The 11,939-nt window shown below is 40.1% G+C and overlaps 2 protein-coding genes across 2 annotated transcripts; both read right to left on the reverse strand.

Annotated features, from left to right (window-relative positions):
- Positions 1-2,007: 2,007 nt before the first annotated feature.
- mrpl42 (mitochondrial ribosomal protein L42) lies at positions 2,008-5,260 on the reverse strand. The gene is made up of 5 exons (XM_026147123.1): positions 5,110-5,260; positions 4,612-4,675; positions 3,231-3,315; positions 2,871-3,031; positions 2,008-2,118 (listed from the first exon to the last, which is right to left on the reverse strand). The coding sequence occupies exons 1-5, from the start codon at positions 5,186-5,188 to the stop codon at positions 2,073-2,075; spliced, it is 435 nt and encodes a 144-aa protein (XP_026002908.1). The 5' UTR covers positions 5,189-5,260; the 3' UTR covers positions 2,008-2,072.
- A 261-nt stretch (positions 5,261-5,521) lies between these two features.
- Positions 5,522-11,939, reverse strand: pwp1 (PWP1 homolog, endonuclein). The gene is made up of 15 exons (XM_026148150.1): positions 11,711-11,939; positions 11,513-11,571; positions 11,267-11,424; positions 11,095-11,180; positions 10,866-10,962; positions 10,628-10,738; positions 10,390-10,520; positions 9,266-9,336; positions 8,661-8,757; positions 8,494-8,555; positions 8,292-8,403; positions 7,285-7,375; positions 6,817-6,938; positions 6,619-6,724; positions 5,522-6,473 (listed from the first exon to the last, which is right to left on the reverse strand). Exons 1-15 carry the CDS (start codon positions 11,774-11,776, stop codon positions 6,379-6,381), a joined length of 1,464 nt encoding a protein of 487 aa, XP_026003935.1. The 5' UTR covers positions 11,777-11,939; the 3' UTR covers positions 5,522-6,378.

Consider the following 11,939-nt stretch of genomic DNA (forward strand, 5'->3'; position numbering starts at 1 on the left):
GATGTTTCCACCCCCATGCTTCACAGTAGGTATGGTGTTCTTGGGATGCAACTCAGTATTCTTCTTCCTCCAAACACGACGAGTTGAGTTTATACCAAAAAGTTCTACTTTGGTTTCATCTGACCACATGACATTCTCCCAATCCTCTGCTGTATCATCCATGTGCTCTCTGGCAAACTTCAGACGGGCCTGGACATACATTGGCTTCAGCAGCGGAACACGTCTGGCACTGCGGGATTTGATTCCCTGCCGTTGTAGTGTGCTACTGATGGTGACCTTTGTTACTTTGGTCCCAGCTCTCTGCAGGTCATTCACCAGGTCCCCCCGTGTGGTTCTGGGATCTTTGCTCACCGTTCTCATGATCATTTTGACCCCACGGGATGAGATCTTGCGTGGAGCCCCAGATCGCGGGAGATTATCAGTGGTCTTGTATGTCTTCCATTTTCTGATGATTGCTCCCACAGTTGATTTTTTTCACACCAAGCTGCTTGCCTATTGTAGATTCACTCTTCCCAGTCTGGTGCAGGTCTACAATACTTTTCCTGGTGTCCTTCGAAAGCTCTTTGGTCTTGGCCATGGCGGAGTTTGGAGTCTGACTGTTTGAGGCTGTGGACAGGTGTCTTTTATACAGATGATGAGTTCAAACAGGTGCCATTCATACAGGTAACGAGTGGGGGACAGAAAAGCTTCTTACAGAAGACATTACAGGTCTGTGAGAGCCAGAGATTTTCCTTGTTTGAGGTGACCAAATACTTATTTTCCACCCTAATTTACGAATAAATTCTTTACAAATCCTACCATGTGAATTCATGGATTTTTTTTTCACATTCTGTCTCTCACAGTTGAAGTGTACCTCTGGTGCAAATTACTGACCTCTGTCATCATTTTAAGTGGGGGAACTTGCACAATCGGTGGCTGACTAAATACTTTTTTGCCCCAATGTAGAGTTCATCTACCAACTGGAAGATAGATGGTTTGATTCTCAGCTCCTCTAGTCTGCGTGTCAAAGAATTTTAGGCACTAAATCCTGAGTTGCCTTGATGCATCTTTTGGAATCTAAGTGTGTGGACAGCAGGCTAAAGAAAGGTGGAGAATTCAGCTCTGTGGAGTGGGCTTCTGCTATGTTACACTCAACAAGATTGCAAAACCAAGATGTTGTTAAAAAAGCCTTAAAATCAATATAGACATTTTTCACCCTGGTCACTATCTGTTTGACCTGTTGCCCAACAGACTGAAGAACGTTTTTTATCCAAGTGACACATCATAGCCACAGATCTACCAAATGTGGATCAGATGTGAGGTGCATTATGACATTTGCGTTAAAACTGACACACTCATCACTTGCCACAACCCGCTTCAAGCGGGTGACATTCAGACCACAGTTCACCCACAAAATACATCCTAAAGAGAATGAACTTTTCCCCTCTTCTTCTGCTGCTGTGTTGTACAGGTAGTTGTGCTTTGAAAGTGATTCACTTTCCCCACACACGTTGTCCTTTATGCTAACAGTTAGGTAGCAGAAGTAGTGTCTCTTTAACGGGTTCCTATATTTTTCAGCATAGCTGTTCAGCGTACCTCTTTAATGAGAACTAAATGTCTGCTGAGCACAAATATAGTAAATTTAATTTTCATTCATTATGTTTACGTTGCTACAACACTCTTTGGTTGCTAGGCAACACGTTGACATCATAAATCATTATTCATAATTAAAGTTTCAGGGATATGAACTAGATGCTACCATCATGAAATGAAAATGATACGACACCTTTATAAAAGGTGTTTACATGTGCATAAAGGAGGTTGGTAGGTGGCTGCTAGCCAACATAATGACATCACAATATCTGATATGGATCTATACACCTGCACACCTGGAAACTCTGAAGACACACGTGTGACTTGCCAGGCTACTTGAGAACCCCTGCTTTATATCATCAGTCTAAAGAAAATTCTACTGCAACTGTGAAGTCCAGTGTAGTGGCTGCATAAAAAAAAATAGTAACTACTAACTTATTATTTAACAGTTTATTTAACATTATAGTGACAACAGAAGGATATCATTTGCTGTTTGGTAGCTATCTGTCCTTCGGTGGGTCCTTATTTATGCGTCGCCTTCGATACCTGTGAACAAAAAAAACAGAGGACGATCAATACAGAACAACAAGTACAGAGGCATTTTTAAAGAGAGAGCACGTTTTCTTTCAGCTCTTTTACAGTTTCACAATCATCCAATGAATAAAAACAACAGAAGGAGCGACAGAGTCTCCTCATCAAAGTTGGCAACTCATCTAAATCTGCTGTGCTAACACTGTTAAATCAGCAAACCAGACGAAACAAGGTTGAGTAACCCACTTTCAAGGGAAATTTCTTCAATATGTTATTTCTGACCTCCAGCTTGCCAGTAAATATGGTGATGAAAAGCTTAAGACCACTTGAAAAATTACAAACAAACATGGTTGGATAGTAACAAGGTTCCAGGTAGAGCTTCCACATGCAACAAGAAGAAATGACAGTGAGACAAAACCTTTTTTTGAGCATGCAAAAAAACAAAAGACCTGTAATCACCCCAAAACAGAAAACCCAAACTCAGTAATAAGTAGCTCCACCGTTATTGCTGATCACTTCAAACATTTTTCAAGTGGTCTTAAACTTTGATCGGGACTGTGCAATACCAATAATACCTGTAACATAGATATATCCAGATAAACAATTTTCTATACATAATTCATCTTGTTGATCCAAATGTAAACTTTGGAGGAATAAATCAACAATAAATTACTAAAGGGAGACCAGATGAAGAACATAGGGGCAAATCTCCCACCAACCTTTTCATCACAGACCTTTGCCTATGTGTGTGTTACTTGTATACTTACTGTCCAATTGGATAAAAGCGGTGTTTTGTAGTGAAGAACATCTTGCTCAGCTCTTCTATTGTGGGGCCGTTGTCCTTGAGCACCTCCTTGCTGAGGTGGGCCTTTAAAACCTGGTCGTGCGTCTCGACCTGGTTGGCCATTGGGTCTGGTCTTTCTATAGGCTGCAAAGATTAATTTCCCGTTTTGTAAATACACGGTGTTTTATTGCAATCCTGAAGCTTTTTCACTTGTTGTGCACAGAACAGTTACATCATTTCTAATGGCTGTAAGTCTGATACTTCAAGTTTATTTGTTATAAAATAATAACAGGTCTAAAACTATATCCAGAATACTTCTGAAACCTGCACAGTAGTGCCTTACCTGGGTAAGCTCATAGGGAATGTCCACAGTGGGATGGTAGCACACTATGGTTTTTCCATCTGAGGTCACACCAATATCCACATTACTAAAGCCAAAAATTTGAAAGATTAGTATCTATGTCAAACTTAAGTAGTTGTCACATTTTTTTTTAAAACTTAATTATTCCAACAACACAACTACAAAAATGTTACATATTTCTGCAGCTACAGTGCTTTGCAAAAGTCTTGAAGTAACAAATTCTTTATATTTTGCTAGTTAAATGGGAAATATGTAAACCATTGTTAAGTTTATACAATTCTAATGGGCTTGAAAGTCATTATTTTGTATGAACACCTTTATTCTTCAACACAGCCTGAACTCACTTAGGCAGCTTTCTTGTAATTTCTTTAAATATTCTTCAGGAATAGTTCGCCAGGCTTCTTGAAGGAAATTCAAAGCTCTTCTTTGGATATTCGCTGCATTTCTTTCACTAGCCATTAAAATGATCCCACACTGCTTCAATAATGTTGAGGTCTGGGCTCTGGGGAGGCCAATCATGACTGATGGTGTTCCATTGTGTGTTTTGCCATACTTTTTCTGCATTGGCAGTGTGTTTGGGATCATTGTCATGCTGAAAAGTCAAGCCGTTGTCTATCAGACTCCTTCCTGACAGTATTATGTGGTAAGCCAAAACATTATGATGCTTTTCTGAGTTTGTTTGTTCTATTTTGAGAAGATCTCCAACACCCCCAAACAACGACAGACCCTCCACAGTGGCTGTTGTACTTCTCTCCTGACCTCCTCTGCACATATTGATGATGATTTGAACCAAAGATTTAAAATTTAATTCATCATTCCATAAAACCTGATGCCACAAATCTTCAGTCCAGTTTTTTTGTAATTTGGCATACTTCAGCCTTTTCTCTTCCTTAAGAATGAACTAAACTTCCACTGAAACCATTTCTGATGAGGCACTGGTGAACAGTAGATGGATCGACCGAGGCATGCTGTGTCAAGTCTTTGCTGGATTTTTTCTCCACTTGTTCAGTTTCCTTCGATCTTTTAAGGATACACTTCATCCCTTGAGTTGGTTGTCTTTATAAGGAATTTATGTTTCCTTATGTCATGCATAAGAAAGGGAGTGAATTTACTGTGAAAAAGGCACCAATGACCAAAGAAAAACTTTCAAAGTTCTTCAGAAAGAAGGAGAACTACTAATTGAGGCCTCTTTAAAAATTACAACACATTACATCTGGCTGCTTGGAGTCAAAATTTAAAGTAATGAAATAAATTGTTGCTCAAGACTTTTGGACAATACAACACGCAATGCTAATTCTAATCCACAAGGTAAGCTAACTACTTTCGTCTTTGTTCATCTCATCTTAATTTGACAAATACAAACCATTCAGGTCCATCAAGAGAAGTAGTACCAACACTGGACTTCTGGCGAGCTGGGACCAAACAAGCTGCAGCAGGAAAACAAACACAACCAACACAGATGTAACACAAGTCCAGACAACTAATGACACAAATGGACACGGTTCAACTTCTTAGCTATAAATGAAACTCTGAAAGCTTAGAGACCATAACACAAGGATGGAGGCAGCAGCAGGAACTACTAAACACAGATACTAGACATGATGCTGCTACTGTGCCCAACATGTGGTACGTTTACAGTCACTAGGAAACGTGTAAACTTGTAATATATTAAATTATTCGTAGCGAGTTTTTTTTTTTTGTTTGTTTGTACAGACACACTGTGCTTTGGACAGTGAAGTCAGACTCGCCACCTAAACTGTCAAGGTTAGCCTGTTAGCTTTCACCGCTGCCATCGCTGTTAACCATTAAATCTGTAAACTCACATGACCGCCAACGATGACAAATAAAGCATAAAACTTACTTTGTACACACGATAACCGAGTGCGACCGGAGAGTCGCGTTAGGAGACTGTTTAGTCTGCACAAACGACCCGACGCCATGCTTCATTATTTTGTATGTGCAACACTGTAATATTTCCGTCTCTGCTTTCTGAGTCGGCTTCAATAGTTCCGCTGCTACACCCATCTCCTTCAATATTTCTACTCTGGCTTTATTTGTAACTCCTGCACTTAACATGCACTTAACATCTAACATGTTTGAATTATTTCAAAATCTCCAAAATGAACTGAACTTCATGCTGTTACATAAAATATTTTTAAATATCTTAGAAATGTTTTGTTTAAAATAAAATACAATTGAACCCTGGGATCCCCACAAATACTCTCAGTTCAAATTCCCAGTGCGCACATGCATCATGTAGTACTTGTGATACCTTTATTTTCTATGTTTTTCTTTAATATCATTTAAAAACATTGATTGCTCATAGTCTGTTACTACTCAGCCCTGCTGGTGACTAACAGTAAACGGAAACATTTATGAATTCTTACGTTTCACACTTTACATTATAGGTGGTTATTTTTCCATATATTCTTAGTATTAGGTCCAGTTTTAAATGCACTTCATTTTAGCACAAAACCCAAAAGAAAGTCTTTTACTTTTTTTTTTTTTTAAGATTACAGGCTAATAATGTACAGTACAACCACATAAATATTTAAACACCGCACATCCATACACATCCATCTAGTGGTTCATAAGTGGTTTGAAAACCAAAGAACAAAATCAACACAAATCTAATGAACTGTGTTTATTTTTTGAATATATGAAAGTTGGATGAGTCCATTAATTATTTATTTTTACACTTGAGCCAAATCAAATAACTGTACAGACTTTCCCCCCAAAATTTTTATCTATTAGCAGAAAAGGGTATAAAACCACTGTTCAGATCAGTGTGCATGGCTTTCTTGAGAAAGTAATCTAAGCAGCATATACATTGGTAATGTACATTAAAAAAAAACTGCCTTGATTTTAAATTTCACCCAGTCATTCAAAAATCCAAAGAAGTCCACCTATATTAATATAAGAGCAACTGTTCCTCGACTTTCCTGAACAAGTCTTTAAATGTTCTTGTCAGCGGCCTCATATGTGGCTGAACTGAGCTCTTTGGTTCCTTTGAGCCTGGTTTTCAAAGGTTGGCCAGCCTCTCAGTGGAGCTTCCACAAAGAAACCTCAAGCATGGCAGCTTGATGTGTTTCCACATTAGCTCAGTTTATCCATTTTAACCAGACTGTCACTAGGAGACCTCCATGTCAGATGTGGCTGCAGTGCTGGATGCCTGTGATCCCGTACTTGCCACCAAGCGTTCTCGACTGCCAAAGACCTCGGCCACTAAAAGCAGTCACAACAACATTATAGCATCATTAACTGAAACAGCATCAAAAATAAATGTTTGCCACTTTAGATAACCACAGAACAAGTCGTGCAGTTGCTTTTGGAACTAATTTCACATGATTTACAAATGATTTAACTTTACCTGCTGCAACATCACTTATATCCCAAACTCGCAGACCTTCCTTCTGTCCCCCAAAGGCATAGATGAAGGGCAGGTCGGGGCAACATGACCCGCAAAACAGCACACCCTGATCACAGGTTACAAAGTCAGGTTAAACATCTTTTAACAACCACTTTTTATACACATGGAAAAATAATCCACAACACACCACAAACTTACCATTTTCATATCCCGCGAGTGCACCAGGTTGGGTTTGTTGCCTAAAATGTCCCATATCTTAACATGTTTGTCAGCTGAAGAGGTGACCATGCATCCTTTAATCTGGCTGCTGAGGGCCAACCCTGCAGGAATTCAAAGGGGGTTAGGCGTGGTTTCTATAGCACAGTCATTACTGTATCTTTTCAAGAACACAAGGAAAGGAAGGCTCCACTTGGTTGGGCTAAATCACAGAGCCTCAGTGTTACCCAACTGTCTTCATGATTTCCTCCAGAAAGGAAGTGGTTTTGAGATGATGATGGAAAAAAGCCAACCACGAGTTTTCCCACATTTCTCTGGTATGTATGAATAATGTCAAGGAATGCTTTCATATGTTCCCAAATGACTCATTTCCAAGAAAAAAAAAGCCTCTTACAAAAGAAAAGCTTCTCTAGAGTTTAAACTGAAAAAAGGGACTGAACACACACACACCTGACACTTCTTCATCGTGTGCCCTCAGTGTGAACACCGGTTTATCTGAGCGTGCATCGAGGCAGTAGACAAAACCATCCTCTGTACTCGCCTGAAAAATAAGAAAAAAAAAAAAAACCCACACGTAAAGCACACAGCTTATGAAGAACTGACAAAATCAACAGAATGAGATACGCAAAGTCATTTGCACAATGACCACACACCAGCTGGAGTCACAGCTGCTCAGCCGGGTTTTAAAAGGAATGTGATTTAATGCGGTTAAGCTTTGATGCTTTTGTATAATTTTGTTTTTCATCCTCTGATGAAAAATCAAAAAACTGAGCAGAAAAAAAAAATCTGTAATTTATTGTCTGGTGAAAACAATGCGACTGAAACAAAAGTGGTTTCCCCTAGCATAAACCACATCTCTACATGTGATTATGCTGGTCGAGCTCTGAAAATGACCTGGACGTCAGCCAAAAACATCAATGTGAAGCACCAGTGCTGGGAGAAGGCGTAACAGATGGGTCATTCTGTGTCAGCTGAACAAATGCTTCCCAAGCCTGATCACCTTACATTTCCCTGAAAAATTCCAAGGGAGTGACACACTTCTTAATAGGGAAAATGCCAAATTTATCTCTCTACTGAAGAGATAAATTGACATAACATGTTATGTTATGTTATGTTATGTCATAGCATAGCAATATTCCAAGTCAGCACCTTTTCAGGCCCAGGCAAAAGCTTCACCTTTGATGTGAGAGTCATTGTTACAGTTAAAAACAATTTGTATGTAAAGAAATTTTAAATAAACTGTCTTACAAACAGTGGCGATGACACTTTGCATATTCAGACATGCCCCCCAAAATTAAACAAATGACATTTAATATGAGCACTGGCACTTTTATGGGAGCTGAGAATAGCACTTGTTTCTTAGAAAACTTGGGATGCTCTGTAAATTGAAATGCATTTTACTGTGTTCTGCACAGCTTGTCTACTAAAGAATCCTGGAGGATGTTTTAAGGACTCACCAGGAAATTGCAGGGTGAAAAGTGGTTCCAGACCAAACGTTCCACTTGGCCACTGAACCTCCACGTCCGATAGCTGCTGTCTGGACTCCGACAATCATAAAGTACAGCTGTCCTGTAAAGAGAACATGTTAAGCCTCCAAACTTTTGTCAATCCAAAATTTTCCTATAAAATCTGGTGGTGAGGAGAACAAATGACACGAACTTGTCGTAAGATCCCGATAGCAAAGTCTGGGCTTCAAACGGGTGGAATGTTAACGTCTGGACCTGAAAGACAAACATGTTTGTTACCCAGCAGCTTAATGCTGTAATTTCTGGGAATGCAACACTCAATATAAACTGTGAATTGTATTTTTATTTCTCATTGAATACCTTATCAGTGTGTCTGCGCAGGGTTTTGGCTGGCTTGCCTTGAGACATATCCCACAAGATAACAGTTTCATCTGCAGAACCGCTAGCCAACACGTTCCTAAGAAAGAGGGGACTGTGTTTCAGGAAAGACCCACTGATGTACAGATACGTACAGTTATACCACATGCATCTAATATAAACAAAGTATATGCACATCTCTCAGCCTCAAGTAAAGGAATTCAAGTATCTCTGGGACTTGTTTACAAGTGGAAGGAAGAGTGGATCGTGTGATTGAAAGATGAACTGATGCAGCATGTTTAAGTCTGTTGTGGTGAAGAGAGACCAAACTGGGAAGGCAAAGCTGTCAGCTTACTGGTTGACTTGCTTTCCTACCTTCACCTATGATAAGAAGCAGGGGGTAGAGACTGAAATAATAAAAGCTCAGATACAAGCTGAGGAAATGAGCTTCATTTACAGGAAATCTGGGCTCTCCATTAGAAATGGGTCCATTTTCCGAGAGTAAACGGAGGCCTGTTCATCTCCGTTTAGACTCCTTGCACCGCAACCCACATGAGAATAGGTGGTAGAAAATGGATGAATGCATATTAATGCAATCTGATACTGACCTGGCCAGCTGGTTCCAGGATAAATCCAGCACTGCATCTGTGTGCCCCTCAACAGGTTCTGCTGCTGCCCCCTGTTATTTTTAGAAGAACAGACAGAAACCGTTAATTACCAACTCAGTCTCAACCTATATTAAACCCTTCAGAGTTTACTAAATGGACTGGTACTAATATAGTGCTTTCTACTAGAGCTGGGTATCTATTTGATTTCTATAACTGAATCGATTCAATTCAATTTTGACTCAAACAGTCAGAAATATTATAATTATGATCATTTATCAGTACATATTCATATTTTTTATATGTACAAAAACAAATCTGTCACTTGTGAGACTTCATTAGAGGTGCCAGCATCACAGCAGATGCCTTTGTGTCAAAGTAACTGAGGATAAAACACAGAAAAACATGAAGATTTTCCTGTCCTGACTTTTTATAGCAGATAACCGCCTTAAAAATATTCTGCAGTAGATCAAAAACTGAAGAAAACCACAAATCAACATATGAATATTATCTGATACTGCTAAAGTGAAGCAGAGCAAGGTTACAGCGGCCGACAGCACTGTACACAACGGTAGACTGGTGCGTAATGAGCAAATGAATAATGCAGAAAATGGAGACTTTTGACGGTAAACTGGTCTCTGAGTACACTGAGAGAGAGGGCTGTGCAGGAAGTGTGATTTTTATCTTGGTGGAAGCAAAACAGTGAAAGTAAGAGGGAATTGATGACAGTGTTTTTCAAACGTGAAGCGTAGATTTGATCTTCTTTTGTTGCTGGTTCAGTAAATTTTGGTCAGAGAGTGACGAAACCTGCAGCTTTCAAATCTGTAAGACGTCAGCTTTCACCTGATGTCGTGTCTATGTACGTGCTGTCAGGTGAACGAGGGGATCCGCACCCATTGTTTACATCTTTTTACCTGCTCTCATTTCCTTATTTAGTTGTTTGGCAGTTGTTGAAATAGTTTTGTGAGTTTTAACCTGAGATTTTGATATTTCTGGTAAAATACATTTACATTTAAAAATCAATTCAGGATTTAATGAAAGCGATAGAAATTCACACACTCTCACTCTGATGGGCATCTGAGGGTTCAATTTCTTGCTGAGAATAAAACCACTAATTAGGTTTTTACCTTTTTGCTCTTCTTTTTCTTCTTGGAGGCCTTTTTGCTCCCCAGAGAGAATGCCGGCTCTAAACAGTCCACCACATCCAGATCCCACACGTCTATCTGAGGGGTCATGTTGCCCACAGCTGCATAGTTAGCTGCAGGGTAACACACACACAAACAGGAGACAGTGCTTGCTAAAAGGTCCTATACAACGAAACAAGAGACTTTATCTAAATTGCATTTATCATTGATGTTTTCTTACATGTTCCTTCTGCAGGATTTGGGTCAAAATTTAGCCACTCCACACACAGTGGATAGGCTGGCAGGAGAATATCGTGATGAACATAAAGGGAGTCCTCCTCTGAGTTGTAAACTGCAAAGTAACACATTTAGCTTATTTTAAGCCACAGCAGCAGTATCCAATGAACAAAACTTCCTTCTATTTGCTGAAGACAATCCTCTGTTATCTGTCCACTGGGTCAGTAAATGAAGGCATTTACCAAAGATTTCCAAATTGCAGCAATCCTTCTCTGCTTTGCCTGCCAGGATCAGGTTGTCAGTGGGTTTGATTTGAAAGTCCTCGCGCTCATACTGGTCCTAGGAAGGAAGTTATCCAAAATAATTAACACAAATTTCTTGCACTGGAAAACAAATGAGGGGTTTTAAAGTTTATAGCAGCTCCTCAGGCACAACACAGAATGCATGCACTTATTTTTGGAGGCCACTCACTGTGTCTTTGATGGTGATGTAAGGATCCTCCTCATTAGAGCTGAACACTGTGAGTCCAGCCAGGCTGTCACCAAGATTAGCCGTCACTAAAACAGAGGCAGAGCACCAGAAGATATGGGATGAAGCGGCAAATCTACTCAAATAACCAAAGAGCACCTTGCCCCTTCCTCACCTGCGTCTTCTTCATCATATTTATCCAGGCCATACTCTGCTAGCTCATCCCCCTCCTCCTTTCCTTCTTCACTCTCATCCTGTGGCACTTCAGCAGTATCACTCTCTTCAACAGGTACACCCTCAGCATCTTCTTCTTCGTCCTCAGCTGCCAGTTCCCTGGGGGCATTCAAAGAAGTAAACAAAAAGTACATGACAGCAGGCACAGTGTGATGGGATACACGGGAGCAGTGAGCCTTTAACATACCCCAATTCTTCTTTTGCTTCAGTGATGATTCGCTGGAGCTCCTCCTGGCTCAACTCAACCTAGAGTTAAATTTTAAAAGTGGCTTTATTATTTTAAAATATATGTGCCATTTGCTCGAGGTTCAATACGTGTAAAAGTTTGGGCACTGCCATGTTGACAGATTAGCCGCCGGTCGGCTAACATGCTAATGTTACTTACTTTATCCGGGGTTTCCTTGGCAACGCCTCGTTTTACCCACCCGATACAAGTAATCTGGGAGCTCATTGCGGACAAACTGTGCGGTTTATGTACTCAAAACTTTATAAACTACACACTAAAAGACTATTTAACCTCAGACACGCACACTGGGGGCGTACATGTGAGTTTCACTGGGTCCTGCGACGCGTCTTGATGGCGTTGGAGGAGCGTTGAAAAATCTGCCTGATCA

This window comes from Astatotilapia calliptera, chromosome 17 (genome assembly GCF_900246225.1).
Source record: "Astatotilapia calliptera chromosome 17, fAstCal1.2, whole genome shotgun sequence".
NCBI classification, from domain to species: domain Eukaryota; kingdom Metazoa; phylum Chordata; class Actinopteri; order Cichliformes; family Cichlidae; genus Astatotilapia; species Astatotilapia calliptera.

Bases quoted from the DNA above. Each gene is read 5' to 3' on its own strand.
- mrpl42 (XM_026147123.1), bottom strand. From the start codon at position 5,188: ATGGCGTCGGGTCGTTTGTGCAGACTAAACAGTCTCCTAACGCGACTC. The intron at 3,316-4,611 runs GTTTGTATTTGT...TTTTGGCTTTAG, and splicing joins TCTCTTGATGGACCTGAATG to TAATGTGGATATTGGTGTGA. The intron at 3,032-3,230 runs GTAAGGCACTAC...TAATCTTTGCAG, and splicing joins TTCCCTATGAGCTTACCCAG to CCTATAGAAAGACCAGACCC.
- pwp1 (XM_026148150.1), bottom strand. From the start codon at position 11,776: ATGAGCTCCCAGATTACTTGTATCGGGTGGGTAAAACGAGGCGTTGCC. The intron at 10,521-10,627 runs GTAAGAAAACAT...GTTACCCTGCAG, and splicing joins AAATCCTGCAGAAGGAACAT to CTAACTATGCAGCTGTGGGC. The intron at 8,556-8,660 runs GTATTCAATGAG...TTTGTCTTTCAG, and splicing joins TGCGCAGACACACTGATAAG to GTCCAGACGTTAACATTCCA.